The sequence below is a fragment of the Herpailurus yagouaroundi genome, unplaced genomic scaffold, assembly GCF_014898765.1.
Source record: "Herpailurus yagouaroundi ecotype Mexico unplaced genomic scaffold, PumYag 77, whole genome shotgun sequence".
Taxonomy (NCBI): Eukaryota; Metazoa; Chordata; class Mammalia; order Carnivora; family Felidae; genus Herpailurus; species Herpailurus yagouaroundi.
Genome location: NW_024412388.1, coordinates 99,612,513 through 99,635,024, shown reverse-complemented (window position 1 = coordinate 99,635,024; position 22,512 = coordinate 99,612,513). Strand labels below are relative to the sequence as shown.

The 22,512-nt window shown below is 50.7% G+C and overlaps 1 protein-coding gene across 1 annotated transcript in view; it reads right to left on the bottom strand.

The window, feature by feature from the left end:
* VANGL1 (VANGL planar cell polarity protein 1) overlaps positions 1-22,512 on the bottom strand; it is a 54,775-nt gene that overhangs the window by 17,779 nt on the left and 14,484 nt on the right. Inside the window, exons 3-4 of the mRNA XM_040471405.1 lie at positions 21,236-21,368; positions 16,503-17,110 (exon numbers count right to left, since the gene is read on the bottom strand). Coding sequence (XP_040327339.1) covers positions 16,503-17,110; positions 21,236-21,368 — 741 coding nt within the window. The remainder of the gene's footprint in view (positions 1-16,502; positions 17,111-21,235; positions 21,369-22,512) is intronic.

The window sequence follows — 22,512 nt, the reverse complement described above, 5'->3', positions numbered from 1 at the left end:
AATGCCGGGTACAGAAAGCTCCACATAACTAAAAATAACACATAACTGAAGTCCCAACTTCAAAAAACTGCTTGTGGGGCGCCTGGGTGGCTCAGTCAGTTAAGTGTCTGACTTTGGCTCAGGTCATGATCTTTAGGTTCGGGAGTTTGAGCCTCACATCAGGCTCTGTGCTGACAGCTCAGAGCCTGGAGCCTGCTTCGGATTCTGTGTCTCCCTCTCTCTCCGCCCCTCCCCTGCTCAGGCTCACTCACTCTCTATCTCCCTCTCAAAAATAAATAAATAAACATTAAAAGAAAATCTTTTTTAAATGTTTGCAAAATCTGGATTAAAATGTGGGGCATCTGAGTGGCTCAATCGGTTAAGCATCCAACTCTTGATTTCGGCTCAGGTCGTGACCTCACTTGGGCTCTGTGCTGAGTGCAGAGCCTACTTGGGGTTCTCCCTCTCTCCTTCTCTCTCTGCCCCTCCCCTGCTCATGTGCTCTCTCTCAAAACAAACAAATAAACTTTAAAAAAAAAATTCAATATGCCTTTTTTCACCTTTTTAAAGACAGTAACGTACACGTGACTTAAGCCTTGTTGGTGACTCAGGATGAATGTTTCATGAGTTCATTATGAGCTGTGCCACGTACATAGCCCCGTGAAAATGTCAGACCCCACAGGAGACAGAGGCCACCTGTCCCCACGCCCCACGCTGGGTACTCAAGGCTGTTTCTTCACATCTCTTCTGTACTCCAGCCTTCACTGTGGCTATCAGATTCCTTCCTAGGTGCCGTCTCCCTACCCGCCTCTGGCAATCATCTTTCTGTTCTCATACATCCTCAGCCTGGGTATAAATAGGGAAAAGGGCTTTGGCGGACCCAAGCGAGGAACTCTACTCCAGCTAAGTGACATCCGCTATGGCACGTGAGTCTGAGGTCTATTTCAATCCAAAGTCTAAGGTCTTTTTCATGTCTATTCTGGATCCGGATTCATGCCGTGGACTGAGTCTGTCCGATAACTGACTGTAGGTTAAAAGTAACATGCTACTAATATGGCATTTGGCTTCCAGTAAAAGAGCAATTCAGCAGCCACTGAGGGGAAATCCTGCAGGGCACCAGTGCTGGCCTCGGCCATGCCCCACAATGCCAGGATGCAGGAACACCCTTGTCCTTGGCCGTTGTCAAGGTTCAGTATCTTTCTGCGCCTCTGTCCTTCACCATCTTCCAAACTTGGGGTCTTCCAAGGCCCAAGCAGGCCCAATTTCTTTTAGGAAGCCTTTTCTAAACTCTCTGGTCACCACTGATCTGTCCCTAAAATGCACAGCATCAACAGCCACCACACAGGACCTGTGAGGTTTTCAAGCGTGCTACTCTCTCTCTTCAGCAAGGCCATCAAAGTCCCCAGTGTGCAAGGGACACCTCCTATGACTTCCCCCAAGTACATACCACTCACTGGCTCAATCTTGCTCCTGTAGGAAACCCCAGAATTCCAACAGGCATACGATCAGCCCAGAGCATGCATTTCATAAAACCATGGGGTTTCCAAGGCAAAAAGGGCCTCAGAGATGGAGAAAAGCAAATCTTTCAACTAGTCCCAGTCTCCAGACCAGACCGTCTCTGGGGACGGAGCGGGGGCAAGAACAATCAAGTTGGTGAGAAACCTGCCATCTCTCTTATCGCCGTCATATTCCGAGAACTAGTGATCTGACTAAACAACCCTCACGCAGAAACCCCGTATTATAGGCAGGTGGAGCCTGACGTACAGATTATAGACATGGCCTCACCCAAAACCCACGGCAAGGACCAGCCCCCCAAGATGGAGAAGGCTGAGCTCAATCGATATCGTGTTCCAACATACACCCCTAGATCACGATCCAGGGAAGTAACTGCTCACAGACCACACGGATTTGTGGAAAACAGCACGGTGATAGGCAGAACTATAACAGAAATTCCCTTGAACCTGCACGTAAAGACACGGACAGGAATGCCAGGTATGTGACAGACCACACGGACGATGGAATATTTAGGGTCAGAAGAGCCGACATCATTGCCAGAGCGAAAGCACACCCCTCTACTCTGCTTGGCCCAGGCTGACCCAAACTTGAACTCGTGGGAAAGACAGGCCCGCAACGGGCCAGCACACACGTCTGAGGCAATTCAACAGCCACCTTTATTTACCTTTTTAAAAATTTTTTATTTTTATTTTGAAAGAGAGAGAGAGAGAGAGAGAGAGAGAGAGAGAGAAACAGCATTAGCGGGGGAGGGGCAGAGAGAAGGAAAGACAGAATCCCAAGCAGGCTCCGCCCTGTCAGCACAGAGCCTGATGCGGGGCTCGAACTCAGGAACCGTGAGGCCATGACCTGAGCCGAGATCAAGAGTCGCACGCTTGACGGACTGAGCCACCCAGGTGCCCCTCGACAGCCACTTTTAAATGTGAAACTCACTGCTGACAATGTTGCCTTACTAGCCCACTTTCTTTTCAGGACAAAGACGGTGGAATGAGACGTGTCGTGGCCTCTGGCGTCTGTTACGACTGCCGTGGGAACAGAGACAAGGGGCTCGCCCTGCCCGTGCACTGCGGTAAAGACAAACACCTGGGAGCAGAGTTCGTGCTTTAGTTCCTAAGAACCTGAAAGACGTTTTTGAAAGATGAATCTGAAGGCCCAAACCCAAACCAAATCAATGTCCTTCACAGCTACGCTTGCTACTGTTCCCCGCATCCCTGCTGTGGGAAACCGTGTGCACAGAGCAGCTGGTACCGGGCTTTGGCCCCAGACAGCACGACTCTCGGCTCTATCGCTTATTCTCTGACCTTGAACTTCCTGAGTTCGAGCCTCACACTGGGCTCTCTGCTGTCAGCACAGAGCCCGCTGTGGATCCTCTGTCTCCCTCTCTGCTCCTCCCCTGCTCTCTCCCTCTCTCTCAGAAATAATAAACATTAAAAAAACTGGGAAAAGAAAAAAGAAAAGAAAAGAGGAGAGGAGAGGAGAGGAGAGGAGAGAAGAGAAGAGAAGAGAAGAGAAGAGAAAAGAAAAGAAAAGAAAAGAAAAGAAAAGAAAAGAAAAGAAAAGAAAAGAGAAGAAAAGAAACTCCAGAGGTGCCTGGGTGGTTCAGTCAGTGAAGCGTCCAACTTCGGCTCAGGTCATAACCTCGCGGTCTGTGAGTTCGAGCCCCACGTCGGGCTCTGTGCGGACAGCTGAGAGCCTGGAGCCTGCTTCCAATTATGTTTCCCTCTCTCTCTGCTCCTCCCCCATTCTCTCTCTCTCTCTCAAAAATAAATAGCGTCCAAATTCGGCTCAGGTCATGATCTCGTGGTCTGTGAGTTCGAGCCCCTCATTGGGCTCTGTGCTGCAGCTCAGAGACTGAAGCCTGCTTCGAATTCTGTTTCCCTCTCTCTCTGCCCCTCCCCCATGCTCGCTCTTGTGCTCTCTCTCTCTCAAAAATAAATAAACATTAACAAAAAAAATTTTTTTTAATTCCAGGGACAGAGGGCAAGATCCAAATACGCCAGGATCTGACTGGAGTCTGGTGACACCTGTACTTAACTCCTGAGCTTAAATATCAGAGACAAATACAAATTCTATGGCTTTCCGAGACTTTAAGGTCAGCTGGCATTTAGGTTGGGAGAAAAACCAGAGACCTCTACCTTCTTGCTCTCAAGGAGGACTTGCTTGCTTGCCTGGTTTAGGTGTATTTTTTTTTAAAGTATATTTATTTAGGGGCACCTGGGTGGCTCAGTCAGTTGAGCATTTGACTCTTGATTTTACCTCAGGTCATGATCCCAGAGTCACAGGAATGAGCCTGGCATCAGGCTTTGCACTGAACACAGAGCCTGCTTAAGGCGCTCTCTCTCTCTCTCTCTCTCTCTCTCTCTCTCTCTTTCCCTCCCTCTGCCCCTCTCCCCAGCTTGTGTACTCTCTCTCTAAAATGAATGAAGAAGAATCTTCGTACAGTTTATTTTGAGAAAGAGAGAGAGGGCGCACACACGCACAAGTGGCGGTGGGGCAGAGAGAGAGAATCCCAGTGAGGCTGCGAGCCCAACACGGGGCTCGAACTCACACACCGTGAGCTCATGACCTGAGTCAAAACCAAGACTTGGACGCTTAACTGACTGAGCCACCTAGGCGCCCCTTCAGGTACGTTCGAAAGATTAAATGAGATACTACATTGCAAAGTACCTGGCCTGAAGCAAGGCCACAGGTCGCTGCCACAGGAAATAAGCCAGGACACATCCCCTCTGCACAGCTTTCCTTAGTGCCTCAGACCCTAGAGTTGTGCTACCGCCTGTTTTTACGCAGCGTCTCCTGCCAACCCCAGCCTCCTGCAAACCGGGCCCTGCTCCCGGGAGGTGCCCACGACACACGCTGTGGACGAGGAGCAGCCTCAGAGTCAGAAGGCCTAGACCCCAAATCTGCTCCCGCGGCCCTGTAGCTCTGTACAGTCCCTTCCCTTCCGGGGCCTGTTTCTCGGTCCCCGGAGCCGAGATGCCAGAGAACACCTAGGGCTGCGTGCGGATGTCTCGAAGAGCAAACGAAGGAAGGGCAGGAAAAGCATCTGTGAACTGCACACGGCCACGGAATGCAAACGGTCCCGCTCCTAAGGGCAATGAGCATCTGGCAGCAAAGGGCTGAGGCTGGCTGCTGGCTCGATTCTTCGTGTGTCTCTGGGTGTGAAAGCACGACCTAAGCTTCCCTGCCCCTGAATCACAAAATGTTACTCTTCGCAGAAGGAAGAGAACCTTAATGCTCACCCAGGCAGAGACACAAGAAGCAAAGAAATCCGAGTCCGTCTAGGCCAAGCTTCCAATCCACATACCGATTCTCTTTATGGCGCCCCGGACAGCAACCAGCCTCTCTGTGAAAAGAAAGTTCTCTCTCACTTGGCCTTGAAATGACCTTCCTCTAAGTTCTACCCAGGGGTCCTGCCACCGCTTCCTTCTGCACCCAAACCCTCCTTTCTTGTGAAAGCTCATCAAATATTTGAAGGAAACAATTGTGGCCATAAACTTCCCCCCTTTTAACTCTCTTCCTGCGCAAATAAGGGCACCGAGGCCTAGAAACGCGTGTATGCAAATATGCACACATACGCATGCACACACAGAGAGCTCCCTGTTTTGTTCGCTTTTCCTTCGATTTGGTTGTGGCTTCCGTAATTAAATTAAGACATGCTATTAAAATCAGAAATATTCAGGTTTTAGAGCTCAGCCGGTCTGAGATCCTCACGCTTTACAGGCTTTAATGTCTCTCTGGGCAGCTAGAAAGGCCCTCCCCTGACAGGGCCAGGTGGGGAGGCCTCAGGCAGGTTTTAGCCAGTTCTTTTTAAATTAAAAAAATTTTTTTTCACGTTTATTTATTTTTGAGAGAGAGAGAGAGAGAGTGTGAGTGAGCAGGGGAGGGGCAGAGAGAGAGGGAGACACAGAATCTGAAGCAGGCTCCAGGCTCTAAGCTGTCAGCACAGAGCTTGACGCGGGGCTCGAACTCACAGACCGTGAGATCATGACCTGAGCTGAAGTTGGATACTTAACTGACTGAGCCACCCAGGTGCCCCTTAAATTTTTTTTTAATGTTTATTTTTGAGAAAAAGAGAGAGAGCATGAGCAGGGGAGAGGCAGAGAGAGAGGGAGACACAGAATCTGAAGCAGGCTCCAGGCTCCGAGCCATCAGCACAGAGCCGGACGCGGGGCTTGAACTCACGAACCGTGAGATCGTGGCTTGAGCTGAAGTCAGACATTTAACTGACTGAGCCACCCAGGTGCCCCTAGCCACTTCTTTTTAAATATTCATCTGCTCCCTTTAGCTCTGTCAACAAAAACAGCTTTCTTCATGCGTGAAAAACGTGGAAGCATTTCTTACATGTTAGTGCCCCACGTAAATGACAGCTGCCATTAATCTGGTTACCTCGGCGTGTGCCGACAGGAAGGCACTGAAGAGGCAGGGTTCCAGTCACAGCAAAATCCGCAAGGGCTTGCTTTCAGGGCAAGTACTCATTACTCTACTAGCCAGCTAAGGATGCTGACACTCAAAAAAATCCTAACAACCAGTCTCTCCAACACCATTCACAGGCTAGTATGAATTAGGAGCACCCGCTAGATCCCAAGGACCTGGAAACAGATGTGAAAAGAACCTTAAGAGGCTTAAGCTCCCATCGGTGGTGACCCACAGACTGTGACAGAACCTGTGACCAGGGGAGGGGTGGAGGGTTTCAGGTGAAGATCTGCGGCGGAGGCGAAGCGGGGTTGCGAAGCGTTAAATGATGGATGATGGCCACGCCGTGCGGACAACGGGCTGTAAAGTGAATTCCAGGCAGAGGAAGGGGTGTGGGCAAAGCAGGCTGGTGTGAAACAACCCTCCCAAACAACTACAGTAACAGCGACAGGGCCATCCTGCTGAGTCACAGAACAGCTTTGAGACCCTGTTGGCGGGGTGAAGTGTCTCCCCAAATCCACATGTGTACCCAGGACCTCACGATGGGATCCCTGCAGATGTAATTACAGCGAGTTAAGGTCTTACTGGTATCTTTATAAAGAAAAGGGGACAGGGGCGCCTGGCTGGCGCAGTCGGTTAAGCGTCCGACTTCAGCCAGGTCACGACCTCGCGGTCCGTGAGTTCGAGCCCCGCGTCGGGCTCTGGGCTGATGGCTCGGAGCCTGGAGCCTGTTTCCGATTCTGTGTCTCCCTCTCTCTCTGCCCCTCGCCTGTTCATGCTCTGTCTCTCTCTGTCCCCAAAATAAATAAACGTTGAAAAAAAAAAAAAAGAAAAGGGGACACACACAGAAAGCGCCACGTGATGACAGAGCGCTGATGTGGACGCAAACCAAGGAGTGCCAAGGACGGCCAGCAGAAGCCAGGAAGACCGGGAAGGATTCAGAGGGAGCCCGGCCCTGCCAGGACCTAGATTTGAGACTCCTAGCCTCCAGAACGGACAGAGAAAACGGTTTTAAGCCACCCAGTCTGTGGTCCCACCGCAGCTTTAGGAAGTGAACACATCTGTATTTAGGGCAAGACGGATGGAGACAGGGAAAGAGCAGGGCCAGGCTGAGAGGATGGCAAAGGTCGGAGACGGTGAGGGGGGACAGCGCGACAGAGAGGGAGTGTGTGGGTAGGAGAGAGGGAGAGCCGGCCAGGAAGATCCAGAGGATGCTAACAGTAAAGGCTGCCTGGGTACCAAGGCCTCCCTCTCTCCTACTACTCTTAGAGGCGTACCTGATCCGGTGACGGCTTTTTAGGCCTGAACCCGGGGTCTTTGAGAAAACGCTAAAATGGTTCGACTTTTTGTGACAACTCCCAGTGTGGGCGAGCCGGCAGATGGGCTCAGTTCTATCTGACTAACTTCTCCCCACAAGAGTCAGCAAGGCCGCACCCTGGATGCGTGGCCTTCGCTGTTGGCCTGGACGTAGAGATAAAGTGACTCTGGGGTGACCAGGAGTCAGGACAAGGTGCAGCAATATTCATGCCGAGTCCCAGAGACGCGAGTATAATTAGCCCCTCAATGCCGCTGCCACCTCTCCTGGGAACCGCGCACACGAGCGTTTGCATCTCTGGGCCCTCCTGCCTTTTAATTAAAATGTTTGTCTCGAGACTGCCTTTGGGGATGTGGCTTACACGAATCCCACACAGGGAACAGGCAATGATCACCTTGGAACTTGAGGGAGGACAGGGAGGGGCGAAAATGGGAAACGGCTTGTGTTTACTGACAGACCTGGACTGGACGGTAGAAAGAGTTGGGCACAAGCCTGGATTTTCAGGGACTCTGTCACAATGGGCCAGGTGCGACACACATTGCTGCCTGAGATCCTGGGATGGGAGGCAGACTGCCGACCTTGACGGAGGCCCCACAGCTGGGGCCCTGTCCCGCTGGCGCGGCCCAGGGAGGCTCCCTTCCAGGGTGCGGGCTCCCCAGCCACACGGAAGCTGCAGAAACCTAGTTCTCTGAATCAATATTTATGGGTTGGAAAGTGTCCCTGGCGTAGGCACCAAATGGGGCTGCACGCAAGCCCTGCAGGGGCTCCCCATCAGGAGGCAGAGACGCTAGAGGCCGGGAGCAGCTCAAACGGGGTTGGTCACCAAGGAATGGCCTCCAAAGTACAGTCTGGGGGAGCACCGGGGCCCTTCTCTCTGCACTTTACGTCCCCCCTCTTAACAAACGATCACCCTGGAAAATACCCTCCCGAATGTCAGGCAGACCACACTGGGAACATGTGCAGAGACCACGCTCTGCCTCCCTGGGAGGAGTCTGGGAGGATGAGAGGTAGCTCACAGCTACATACACCGGCCTGGTTCTTCTGGTCTCAGGAGCCAGACAACAAAACGCTGTCCCACGTATTTCCCTTTTAGGCCACGATGCCATGATCCACGGGGCGGGCGGTTCTGAGTGTGGCGTCAACACTTGAGACCTCCTTCGGAGGTGATCCCGTCATGGCGGGCTGTCCCCTTGGCGGTCCTTCCCGCAGCAGAAATGCGGGCAAACCTGAGACACGCCTCCCTGTAAGCGGCAGGTTTGGCTATTGCCAAGGGCTGCCCGAAGAGTCCGCAGCCCTGCTTCCGGGACAGGGCACCGACCCCATCACACTGCCACCTCCCTGCATGGTCCAATTTGGGCCGCACCTGCCGGCCCTGCCTGGGATGGAAATTTAGCTTTCTCAACGTTTCAAATTACTGAGCTGAATCACACCAGATAAACATCAAAGACAACTGCCTGCTTGGGGCTAAGACAGAGATTTAGATAGGAACTACGGTACCTCCAGACCCACCTGGGACGCCTGACTGGCATTCTCTTAGCCAGCCTCCCATTTCTCAGCCTCAGTACCTCTGGCCTTGGGAAGGACCACGGGAGCAGAGCATGAAAAGTCGGGAATTCTGAGGGCCATTAGCCTGGCCCACTAGACCTCTGCCGGCAGAGACGGAGCCAAAACGGGCACAGAGCGGAGCCGGGCAGTGGCTCTGCAGGACAGGGAACGCAGACACCTGTCCATCCGCCTTCTTGTGTGTTGGCATGTCCTAGCCACCTGTGGCCCCACGGGAAGGCCATCTAGACCAGTTCTGCATCCACGGGCTCCTTGGCCATTCGGTGGCTGCGCTCTGTGAGGGCTGGCCCCTCGGGGGCTCGGAGCAGGGCTTATGGGCAGACACTGTGCGAGGGAAGCCTTCCCAGCTGTGGCCACTGCCAAGAGGCAGCTGTCCAAACACAGGGCTGCAGTGTCCAGCGTCTCACACCCTCATTACAGCCACTTCGAACAGGCACCCCCGGGCCAAACCGCAAACGGCAAATTCTCCCACAGCAACGCAGATCCGAGCAAAAACCTTTCCACTCTACTCCTCAGCTTTTACTCGTTTTTATCCTTTGCTTTTTTAGGGGACTGGCAAACGTCTTCGATGAAAAGCAGTTAAACAAAACACACCTCTCTAAAAATGAAAACTGTGTACGAAACCATGATCATAAATGACATGAACCAAAACCCCCGGTGGTCATTTAAAAACACTCCCCAGCTTTGCAGCCAATGGTGCTGGGTCCTAACCAAACCCGTTGATGCCAGTCTTGAATGTGAGAGGGAGGGCCCACAGCTCAGCGGGACGGTCAAATCTGATCGGCGGTGTAATTACCAGCTTGGATATCGCTTGACCCAGGATCACAGACCTAGGATTTCAAGGGGAGGTAGATCTGCCCTGGAATTACTGGAATAACCTTAATCTCCCCCAGAGACTCTCGCTTTCTCACTTCTAACTAGAAAACCCAAGTGCATTCGAGAGAAGCAAGGCTCCCACTCGAGCTGTGAGGACGCAGGCGTGAGCCGGAGAAGGGACAATATGAGCTCTGTTTCATCAGGGTTGAACTGCGCTCACTGATCCCATGGTTTCCTGGGGCTCTGGGCTCAAGCGTCACCAGTGTGTCATGTTCCCGTCTTAGCTCGGGCTGCCATAACAAAATACCATAGACTGAGTGGCTTAAACAACAGAAACTTATTTTCTTAGAGTTCAGAAGCCCAGATGTCCAAGACCAAGGTTTGGCTGGTTCAGTTTCTGGTGAGAGCTCTCCTCCTGGCTTACAGATGACAACCTTCTCATGATATCTACACATGGCCGTTCCTCGATCCGTGAGCACAGGGGTGAGAGAGAGAGAGAGAGAGAGAGAGAGAGAGAGAGAGAGAGACAGAGGTGAGAGAGAGAGAGAGAGAGAGAGAGACAGAGGTGAGTGAGAGAGAGAGAGAGAGAGAGAGAGAGAGACGTGTGTGTGTGTGTGTGTGTGTGTGTGCGCGTGTCTCTTCTTATAAGAACATGCGTTTTATATCAGATCTATGACCTCACTGAACCTTAATGACTCCTTCAGATACCCCATCTCTAAATAAAGCCACACAGGGTTTAGAGTTGCAACCTATAAATTCTGGGTGATACAATTCAATCCATAACATTCCACCCCTGGCCCCTAAAATTGATGTTCTTCTCCCATGCAAAATATGCCAATTCCATCCCAACAGCCCAGAAGGTCTTGACTCATTCCGGCACCAGCCCTAAGCGCAAAGTCTCATCTAAGTGCTGAGACTCAAGGTATAACCTACAGTGAAGCAAAGATCCCACTCCAGCTGTGAACCCATGGAACCAGACAACTTCTGTGCTTCCAATATATTAATGAGATAGGGATAGGGAGGCCAATTCCATTAGATCCTAAGATCTTGATCTTAAGGGTAATCCTCTTTGGTTCAACACGGTGTCCTCGGGGCTCAGGGCTGGCCCTGCCCAAGCAGCTCTCGGCAGTGGCCCCAAGTGGGGGACCCAACCTCTGAAGCCAATGAAAAAGGAACCTGGCCCTGGGGCCTGTAGTGGGAGTGGCAGCCCGATGATCTCTGGATCATCTTTGGGGTCATTCCTCCCTATTCGTGAGGGTAACACGTGTTCTCAGCCTTTCTTCATTCTACACCCCCTTCTCTGTATCCGTTAGTCCCAGGTGACAGTGTTACTACTGGGACAAACCCATCTTCCCATCTTTATTCTTGGCTTCTGCTGGAATGGCTGATCAAATCCTGATTAAATCAAACAGAGCTTGGCTGGCTCAGTTGGTAGAGCACGCAACTCTAGATCCCGGGGCCATGAGTTTGAGCCCCACATTGGGTGTAGAGATTTCATAAACAGACAAACAAACTTTAGAAAACATCAAACAGTTGTGTGACCACACCCTTGATGTTGTTCTCTTTAGTATCCACTTCATCATTTTTTGCTATATGGATAAGCTGAAAATTTTCCAAACCTTCAAGTTTGGATTCCCTTTTGCTTAACGACCTTTCCCTTCTGCAACACATCTCCTTGTCACATTTTACTATAAGCAGTTAAGGAGGACCCAAGCTGCATCCTCAACACCTTGCTTAGAAATTTCTCAGCTAAACATTGGGGCTCCTGGGTGGCTCAGTCGAAGCACCTGACTCTTCATTTCTGCTCAGGTCATGATCTCATAGTTCATGAGATCGAGCCCCCAGTCAGGCTCTGCACTGACAGTGCAGCGTCTGCTTGGGATCCTCTCTCTCCCTCCCTCTCTCTCTGCCCTCCCCTGCTTACACGCTGGCATGCATGCTAAGTAAATAAACATTAAAAAAAAAAAACTATTAAAAAAATTCCTCAGCCAGAAATCCAATTCCATCATTCACAAGTTCTCCCTGCCACAGAACACCAGAACATGAACACAGTTCAGCCAAGTTCCTTGCCACTTTAAAACAAAAATGGTCTCTTCGCCACTCTCCAGTGACATGTTTCTCATTTCCACCTATGAATTTTGGGGGTGGGACACGACCGCCCCTTTCAACACAGCAATGCTACGATCATGCATGACCATAAACCTGCATTGTTTGAAAAGCAATCCGTGAATCCTTTTTTCTAAAGCACAGGTGATTCTATGGTCAGTAACCAGACCCTTGATAAAAAGGTGCAGGGTCGGCACCAATTTATAAGATACTCTCCACGTCAGTGAATGAAGCATGCCTAGAAACCCACACAGTCAAAGCCTGCTCGCTGAATTAGGCACAACGGAGCTTCAGCCAGATGAATATCTCACAGAACACGGGTCACTGTCAACAGGCAAGAGTTCTACCTGCTTTTGTGGTTCCAGTCTCTCTGCTGATGACTCCCGGCTACCACTTTTCCTTGATGTTCACATGCCTCCCTATAGCAGCTCTCCTTTGAAATGTGTTACTTGTGGACTTGTTTGAGGTACAGAAGTCGGTAAGTAAACGTTAGAACTATATGCAAAGTAAGAACAAGCAGACTCTGAGAATGGGAGCCCGAGGTGGCTGGGGGAGTCGGCTGCCTACCGCTATGGTTTCAAGGTCCAGGTTTTGCGTGCTGACTGACTGAACAAAAAGAACCAATGGGCTACGGAATGGCTGCAGAGCGCAAGCCGGACATCTCTGGCAATCCTCTCTGCATTCTCTCCTTTCTAGCCCTGCAGCTGAGAGTTCAGTAGAATCACGTATTTTTATTTTTATTTTATTTTATTTATTTTTTTTTTTCAACGTTTATTTATTTTTGGGACAGAGAGAGACAGAGCATGAACGGGGGAGGGGCAGAGAGAGAGGGAGACACAGAATCGGAAACAGGCTCCAGGCTCTGAGCCATCAGCCCAGAGCCCGACGCGGGGCTCGAACTCCCGGACCGCGAGATCGTGACCTGGCTGAAGTCGGACGCTTAACCGACTGCGCCACCCAGGCGCCCCGAATCACGTATTTTTAAAAAATCGCCAGCACCCAGCCTGGCCCACGGTGAGCAACTCCAAATTGCTGATGAGTTCGTTCACGTGTTCTTAAAGCAGTGATGCGAACATGGACGCATCTATCCAAAGGTTAAGAACATTCTGGAACCAGACAGCCTGGTCTCAAACTCTGGCTCCCACAATCACAAGCAGACAACCAGCTTAACTCTTCTGTGCCTCAGTTCCTTCCTCTGAAGATGAGGATGATGGTGCCTCCCCCAGGACTGTTCAGATTAAATGAGTTCTGTTAGGCGCGCAGAAGGAGCTCGGCACATGGTAAGGACCAGGTGATTGTTACCTTAGGGTTTCACTGTAAACTGCTCTCCTACATCTCAGATTCAGTCAATTCGACTGGCTTCTACGCTCCAACATCCACAGTATTTGGCTTTAAAGAGCTCAAAACTGAGAAATATATTAATTATGATAATCAAATGCCATTTGTCTCTCTTCTGGATTTCTCCCCAAATGTGGTCAGATCAAAACTTACCAATATTTGGTGACATCCTGGAAAAGTCAGCAGCTCCTTGTGAGAATGGGGTCAAGGAGGTGACCAGGGAGGTGTGCATGCACAATTACAAAGCAGATGTGCTGAGACCCAGGGTGCTGCAGGGGAGGGGTGGGACCCCCAGGAGGGCACACAGGTCCCTGATCCTGCAGCTTGGGCTCCCCTCTAATTTTTTTTAATGTTTATTCATTTTTGAGAGAGAGAGAGAGAGAGAGCGAGCACAAGCGAGCACACAAGCAGGGGAGGGGCAGAGAGAGAGAGAGACAGACACACACACACACACACACACACACACACACACACACACACGTGAGGCAGGCTCCAGGCTCTGAGCTGTCAGCACAGAGCCTGATGTGGGGCTCGAACTCACGAACCATGAGATCGTGACCTGAGTCAGACCGACTGAGCCACCTAGGCACCCTGGGTTCTCTGCAAAGGGCGGCAGCCCCATACCACCTGCCCCACCCTGGCAGGGCAAGAGAGGGAAAGGACAGCAGACATCTAAAAAGCCCCGTCATCCCCAAGGCACTGGACAAACGTCAGTAATATCTTAGTCTACTGACAACGTCTCACTTTGTACCACAATAATCTTTTATTTTTCTGGAAGTTTTCAAATAAGCCCATAACTCCGTTCTTGCCAACAAACAGGGCCACTGTACCTTTTGTGAGAGCTAACGAGGAGCATATTTGCTTCGAGAAACGAAAGAACAGGCATTCTTTTGACAACTGTCAAAAATAGCTCAGTCGATTCAAGAAAATCATCTTTGAGGACCAAAACAAGGACTAAGGACTCACCGCGGCCCTGCACCTAAGCCCATCAGGTCATTGCCACGGGGAAGGCTTTACATAAAGGGAAGGGAGAAGGGCCGCGCACATCAGCTGATCTGATTCCCGGCCTCGCTCTTTGTCTCTCTGGTTCCCCCACCCCTCCCGTTTCCACACTTTACGAAAGGGTTTAGAAGTTCTATTTCTGGCCCCGTGACTCTTCCGGCCACCGCTGGGCGCAGACCAGATTTAGCCCAAGAGTCGGCGGGTGACTGAGCCCACATGGTGCCAGCAGGAGAGGTGCCAAGCCCGCTCCAGCTCGCACAGACCAGCTGTCATGGGGGCGGCCAGGCATTCGTGTAGAAAAGGCGTCTCACCTTCCCTAGCCACCTTTCCACCCCAGAAGCAGGGTCTCCACCTGAGGACAAAGAGGGCCTTACTGAAGGTAGGAAGAGGAGGAAAACAAAGGGCCCGGAGAGAAGCCACCAGGAAGACCAGGGCACCCCCTCCCTCAGCACGCTCCCCGCCCCCCCCCCCCCCGCGGCTGCTGGCAAGGTGCTACCCTGGGGTTTCCCTAGGGGCTGGGGTTAGTGGCTTCAGGGTTGGCAGGGAGAGGCTGGGCAGCTGTCGGTCATGGTGAGAACAACCGGGAAGGGTCCGTGGGCCCCAGGAGCATGGCAACAGAGCCCTGAAGGTAGCCATCGCGCATCAGGAGCCCCAGTGCCGGGCTGCGCACCTGACAGGTGTCTAATGCAAGTCTGCTGGTCATTCTCCACCGCAAAACAGGGGGAAAGAAAGCAGAGATGAACAAGCAGCAGCGGCTTACTTGCCTTCAGAGCCCCACGGGCATCTGCGAAGGACTCGAAACACAGGATTCTGCCGTGCAGGGCGCGTGACTCAGACACCAATTCCCTCCAAGGACCGGTCAGGATGGCAGCAGCTTCCAATGCTAACCACCCCCCACCCCCCACCCCAGGCCTGGGGTGGCCCAGGTGAAGCCAGAGGAACGAAAGAGGGTGTGTGCCAACACTGAGCCGGTTTGGCCCAGCTGCAAACCAGGGCTGGGCCACCTTCCTGTGTCCCAGCCAGAACTATGACAAAGCCCATTGTTCTGAGATCCACTAAGGTGCGCCTGCCGATACTGGCCGCTTTGCCAGCCGCACGATCAGAGGCCGTAATGGCCACAATTAACTAAGGGCTCACCAGGTGCCAGGCAGGTTACACACCTCAACATATATCGCCCGAGGAGGCAGGAGAGCCCGACGAGACGGCCAAGTCGGTCATCCCAGGCTATCCGTTCACCGGGAGCCCTGTGAGGGCCAGCTGTATGCCACGCTCCGGGGCCGGACACTGGGGGTGCGATGAGAAGGAGACACGGCCCCTGTCCTCAGCCCCTTCCTCAGTTGGTGGGAGAAAACAGACAAATAGTCCCGTACACACAAAGTGAGACATACCATGATGAGGGCATTAACCTAGGCCCAGCTTCATGACAACTAGGTGACTGCGAACGAAGGCCAGCCGTTACTAGTTTCCACACATTGTTTAAGTGTCCTAATCCCCCTCATCTGTAATACTGGGATGAAGAGGGGCGCCTGGGTGGCTCAGTTGGTTAAGCGGCCGACTTCGGCTCAGGTCATGATCTCGCGGTCCGTGAGTTCGAGCCCCGCGTCGGGCTCTGTGCTGACAGCTCGGAGCCCGGAGCCTGTTTCAGATTCTGTGTCTCCCTCTCTCTGACCCTCCCCCATTCATGTTCTGTCTCTCTCTGTCTCAAAAATAAATAAATGTTAAAAAAAAAAATTAAAAAAAAAAAAACTGGGATGAAGAGTACCTATAGCAAAGGGTTCTGTGAGGGCTAAACGTAACAATCTACACGAAGCACTTACCTTGGGATAAATAAAAATAAATGAGATAAAATACGACCATCGCTTTTTTAGTTGACCACCAAGTAGATTATATATGCAGATTTAAAGTATGACATCTCAATGTATTTCTAACTTTGTCCCACATACGTACATTTTCAAAACACTCAACTCACAAGTTCAGGGTCTCCAACCTGCACCTGATTCGTTACTGGAGGGTCACTAGGGTGGCCGTATAATTTAGTGCCTAGACCAGGACGCCTCTGGGGGTGGAAAATAAAGGAACAATGAGCGATTCTGAGCAGCCTGGAGGTGCTGGCCACTCTGTCCGCTGCCCACAGGCCAATTTCAGAGGCAAGGCCAGCAGCCATCACTAGGCATCCTTCCTCCAGCTCTGTTGGGAGCTGCCATGTTTGAGAGCTCGCCCAACAAAACTCCAGCCTGGATGACAGGCAGCATTTGTGTCACCCCACCCCACAGTCAGGAAAGTCCACGGACAGGGACACCCCCCCACCACACACACACACACACACACACACACACACGCACGCACACACACACACGTCTTCCCAGAACCTCAGGGAAGGAGTCAGACTCTGGTCCTGGCACCTGTCCTCACCCCTCACGTGCGGCCTCCTAGAAAGATGTCAGTCAGCAGCCCTTACCTCAGGTGTCCCAGGCTGTAGAACCGGGACTCGCCGTCGGTGGAGCGGACCACCTGCAGCGTGAACATGGGCTGCAGCTGCCTCAGCTCCAGCAGGACGATGGCCAGGTAGTGGATGAAGAGGAGGGCGTCCACGAGGGACACCGCGTACTGCACGATACCCTGGTAGTTGCGGTCCCGAGAGTCCAAAATGCGGACCCCATAAAACAGCCAATAGGAAACCACAAAAAAAAAGATGAGGACCAACAGAAGGGCACGGAACACGAAGACGCGCGGCACGTCAGCTCTCTGCTTGCGGAAGAAGAGCGCCCAGGTCCCGATGAGCAGGATGAGGAGTTTGAACGCCACGGAAATGAAGAGTCCCTCACAAATTGTGCCACAAGGCTCCAGCTCGTCCCTCCACAGGATGGGGGGTAACAGGATGAAGGCAATGGGGGTGAGGAACACCAGCAGTCCAAGGACCGAGGCCACGGTGAGGCCCAGGTAGCGCCTGCAATCCAGCCTCACGCTGTCTTCCATATCCTTGCTGATCCTGGCAATGTCCTCCTGTGATATGCTGTGCTCTGAGGTGCCTGTGATGGCCGTGGTGGTCTCTCCCCAGTTGTCATCCTGACAGGGAACACAAACAGGGAGCGTGAAGAGCCACAGGCGGCAGGTCACTGGTAAAAGCCACGCAGCAAGCATTTGGACACGCGGCGCCCACGGAGGGCCCTCCTCTCTGAACCAGCCCACGCCCACGGGCATCCCAGAAAACGGAGGCTTAAGTCTTCAAATACAGGAAGTTTTGACCTGAACGGTTTTCACTGGCATTTTTCCAAGGGGGTCATATACTGACCTTTCCAAACAGAGAAAACGCAGTCTACCCTTTTGGTGTGTTTGTTGGGGGATTCATTCTTATCATGTTGATTATCATCCCCCGTGCTGGAATCTCCGGAGAGGCTTTTTTGGCCCAATAAGCAATCCCGCCGTGAGACTGACATGTGAGGGCTCACCCGTAACATAAGAAAACTCTGTGTTCTCGCCTCAGTTCATGGCTGGGTTACGAAGGCCGACAAAGTCCAACTTCCGGAAGTGAGGTATTATAATACCCCCCAGCAGCTCTAAAGAGCCAGCGACCTTCACTGCTATGTACAAATCACAGCTAACCTGTAACTATTTTTTTTTTTTCTTCAAGAAGTATCAGTGTCAAGCACTCCATGACAATGTTTCTCAGCGAGCAACCTAAGCAAATTCAAGTACGGATGGCCAGGACAACTCACAACTTCCTCCCTACGCCTGGGTGGCTCAGTCGGTTAAGTATCCGACTTCGGCTCAGGTCATGATCTCATGGTTCGTGAGTTCAAGCCCCACATCGGGCTCTGTGCTGACAGCTCAGAGCCTGGAGCCTGCTTCAGATTCTGCGTCTCCTTCTCTCTCTGCCCCTCCCCTGCTCACACTCTGTCTCTGTCACTCAAAAATAAATAAACATTGAAAAAAAAATTAAAAAAAAAACAACACAAAAAACTTCCTCCCTAAACACACATTCTCACTGACACACGGAATACAGACTGCTACAGAACTACCAGACTATTGCAGTGTCTCTGACTTTTGTGCTTTCCTCTCTCTTTTTAAAGTCTGAGGTAGCTTCCATTTGGAGCAAGCAGTCTCTTCCTTTACCAAGATCCACTTGTTAAGATTTTCAAACAATTCTGCTATTTCGCTGGCAAGCAAACCTGACTTCACTACAAAGGCAATGAAAAGCCACAGGGGTTCCAAAGAGGTTTTTTGCCTCAGAGATTTGTGTACATGATTTAACTTGGAGAAAAGAGTCTGATGTAGGGACAAGCTGGGTGAAATTCATGCGTAAGACACCAACTTTGAAAAATCTAGTTTAAGTTGACAGCTGAATCAGCAAGAATTGGGATCTCATAACTGAACAAGAACCTTAGATCTAGAAATGATCAGAATCACGATCTATGAACAGATAGGCTATGACAAGGACTGGTGGGCGGTGGCAATGGTCTTGACCGATGAACAAACAGGTCTTCGACTTGGAAGGTTACAAGTATCCCATACCACAAACTCTCTAGGACAACGCCAAAAGCCACCAAGACTCTCTCACACATGTCTGAGGGAAGTACCGAATGGTCCAAGCACTCTTGAAAACGGGTCTGGTAGTGTCATACAAATTTCACTATATGCTGAACTGTATGATCCAACAATGCCACTCCCACGGTTTTATCCAAAATCAATGAAAATACACATCCGCAAGAAGACCCGTGCCAGAACGTTCTTAACAGCTTTATTCACAGTAGCCCCAAATGGCACACCTCAAATGTCTATCTATCACCAGAAGGATGGGTAACAAACTGTAGTATATTCAGACGACAGAATACTACTCAACGAAAATAAAAAAGGATGAATTGCTAAAACACACCAGAACTTGGTAAATCTCAAAATCATTACGCTGACTAAAAAACGTCTCAAACAAAAGAGTACGATCCCAATTACATTAAATTCTAAAGCAGGCAAAACTAATCTATGGCGGTAGAAATCAAAATTGGGTCTGTCTTGGAGAGGTGGGGGTGGGGACAGGAATTGACTGGGGAGAACATGAGAACTTTGTAGAGGAATAAAAACGTATGTATCGAGAGTATAAGTTCTCTGGGTTTATTCAGCTGTTTGAAATTCTCAAACCCTACACTTGAAATCTGTTCATTTCTGTGGGTAAATTCCCTTCAATGAAAAAAAAAATCACCGATATAGAGGAAAAAATAGCCACAACGTCAAAAATCAACAACTTGTGGGGAGCCTGGGTAGCTCATTCGGTTAAGCATCCGATTTTGGCTCAGGTCATGATCTCGCGGGTTCGTGAGTTCGAGTCCCACCTTGGGCTCTGCGCTGACAGCTCAGGGCCTGGAGCCTGCTTTGGATTCTGTGTCTCCCTCTCTCTGTGCCCCTCCCCTGCTCGCACTCTGTCTCTCTCTCTCTCTCTCAAAAATAAACAAACATTAAAAAAAAAAAATCAACAACTTGTAACATAAGGTGAGTTCACAGCCTACACAAAATAACTTACTTTATAACACCTAGAAAGAGTGAAACGTAAATACTGGATTCCATGTTGTGTACTGGGCCTAATATTCAGTTGATAATCAGTGTGGAAGTAATTATTCCTAGTGTCTCGTGGTCATTTCGTTGACCACCACACTGCTATGGTTTAGCCAGCGTTTCTAACTAAATCCCCTGAATGGATGTACACCTTGTGCCTAAAGAGCGTAGTTGTCCGAAGCGTCCTCCGAAGCTTGGGGTTCTTAGAACAGAAAGGATCTAAGATCCTCTAAATCTGATATCTAAAGAGCCTGAGGCCCACAAAGGTCATGACTGCCCTTGGTCACAGAGCTGCTGAGAAGTACCGCCTCCAAAAACCCACGTCAGGGCCTTTCCCATCACATCAACTTAGCGTAAACACGAACAGCTCCCCGGCGAGCTCCAAGGTGTAGAGAAGCGGCAAAGAAGAAATGTCCTCCCAGTGGGCCGCCAGCACTGCGGAATCCACATGCGGAAGGAAACTGCCGCCCTGCAGCACTTCAAGGGCGTCCAATCTCAGGGTCAGCCAGTCAAGGCCACCCCTCTGGCCCTCCCAGAGCCGTGGCAGACAGTGCAACGTTCCTACTGACGGCATTTACTCATCACTGGCCAAACTCCACCTTCATCCCACAGCTGAGCGTTGGGTTCTGAGAGCACCTCGTGTGCTCTGAGGAATCCCAATTTCAGCGCCTCTGTCTGCTTAAAGATGCACGTATGTGTGCAGCTGCAGGTGTGAGCATACATCGGTCTATTCAGGGCCAAGGCTGTACGTGCATGTATTTCAAGAGCTGTGGAAGGTATGCAAGCGTGTTTCTCAGTACAGCTCAGATGTTTATTTAAATCAGGAGGGCTGCCAGATAGTCAGGACCCAGAGACAAGAACCCACACGGTGTCTTTTAATACACTGCCAATATTTTAAAACTGGGTGACTTCACATAAAATCTGATTTCTAGCTCTTCTTAAGTACCAGTACACCCAGAAACACAGAATTCCTGCACCCCTGAGCAGTAAGACGTGTCCAGAGCTGGGGAGCTGCTGCTCCTTTGACAGAGGAAATGCATTCTCTAGTTTGCCACAGACCCCAATGCTCTACGCCTCTGTCCAGACGCTGAGGTGCCCCACAGTTTGCTGCTCAGCCCCCAGCCTGCCTGATATGTGTGTGTCCCTTCTCTGTGACTGAGGGCCTATTTCATTCTTCCAGGTTTTCCTACCGGGCATCTAAGTGTCCAGCCCCCGATTTATTTCATATATCTCTTAGCGGTCAGTCTGGGCTCTCTGAACCTCTTCTTCTCCATGCCACTCAGGGCTGCTAGAGAGGACATTTCCTTCCCTCCCGTACTGTTCCACTTTGGAACGAGTCTCTGGAGACGACAGCCTGTAACTTTCCCTTTCTCTGCCCTGTCATCAGCCCGGCTGGCTTCTTTTCAACACCATAGTCAAAGCAGGCCAACCAATCGCATTTCAGAACAATCCCCAAGGCAGCCAATGGCAGGACAGGCTGTCCTTAGACCAACAAGAAACCACGAGACATAGATAAACTAATTATCATGCTAGAAAAATAAAGATAAAAACCCAAGAGAACCTACTGCAACAAGACTTAGAAAAACATTTACTGAAAAGAGTCTTGATCCAGTGGCAGTGTGCTTACAGACTGCCTTTGATCCTTACCTGAACTTCCTCTGTCCGAGTGGAATCGTTTGCCAACAGGGGCTCCCCAGTGGGAGCTTGAATGGTGACAGATTTTTCTGACCCTCTGCCATCTTTATTCCGGGGTGATTTGTGTCTCTCTCTATTTCTCTCCCTGAAAAAAACAAAAATGACTGATCATCAGCTAGCACGTTTATACCACGTGAATCACTTCTCATCAAAATACATTGCAGATTTGATTTTGAGCTTAGAAAAATTCTACACATACACATACACACACGCACGCAGCCAATACCCACCCACGCCACCCGCCTACAAGGAATAAGCTCATTTTTACTCCCAACTTAGTATTTTCCTCCTGCCATCCGAAGACCCAAAACAGAGACTCACTCCACCCTCAACAGTGGAATTGAAAATACACCTTTTCGAAGCCTCACACTGTGAATTTTAGAATTTCTGTAGCTGACTTGATTTGCTTACAAGCTGCCTAAATTCATTTTCTAGGACTTTCTTGTGGAGGCAACACTGCAAAATGTTTGCACTTTGGTCTGTCCAAAAAAATCTGGGACACACTGTCACCCTACACCTTTGCATAACACAAGAAGAAAGGAAATTCTAAACCAGCACAGAGAAGCATTTACTTCTCATTCCTAGAAATTCAAACTGAAAGTCATTCCCGTAGGCTCTGGCTGAGTCCAAAGGACCCAGAAGGACACAAAAATCTAGTACAAATGACACCAAGGGGTGCAACTGTCTATGTGTGTGTATGTTCAGGCTTCCTACGGAAAACAGGCTGCTGCCTCATTTTACCCCAGATGCACTTCCTGGGTGGTCTTCCAGGGCAACCATGAGAGCACCCTGCCTCGGGTCAATGTTGAAATTACAACAGGGATCAACTACTGTGTGAAGCTGAGTGTGGTCACAACCTAGCCATTAACCACCTACGGAAACTGGGACTCCCACCCCCGTCTGTGAACACTCAGTTCAGGAGCCCCCCCCCAAAGGAGCCCCTCGGTGGCCAAGAGTGAGCTCCCTCAACCTCCGGTCTTATACGGCCTCCTTGACATCAGTCCTCCCTCAAACACTTGCCCTCATTCCCAAGGCCCCCCAGACAGGACAGAGCACTGCACACATAGACTCTGGGGACATCAGTCAGATCTCAGGTCTGCCCCTATTCGATTTGCACAAATTATGTAACTTCTGAAAACCTCAGTTTCCTTATCTGTTGACATGGGAATAATGATCATACCCCACAGATAACATATGCAGATTTCAGTTACAGGGGCCTTAAAGAAGGA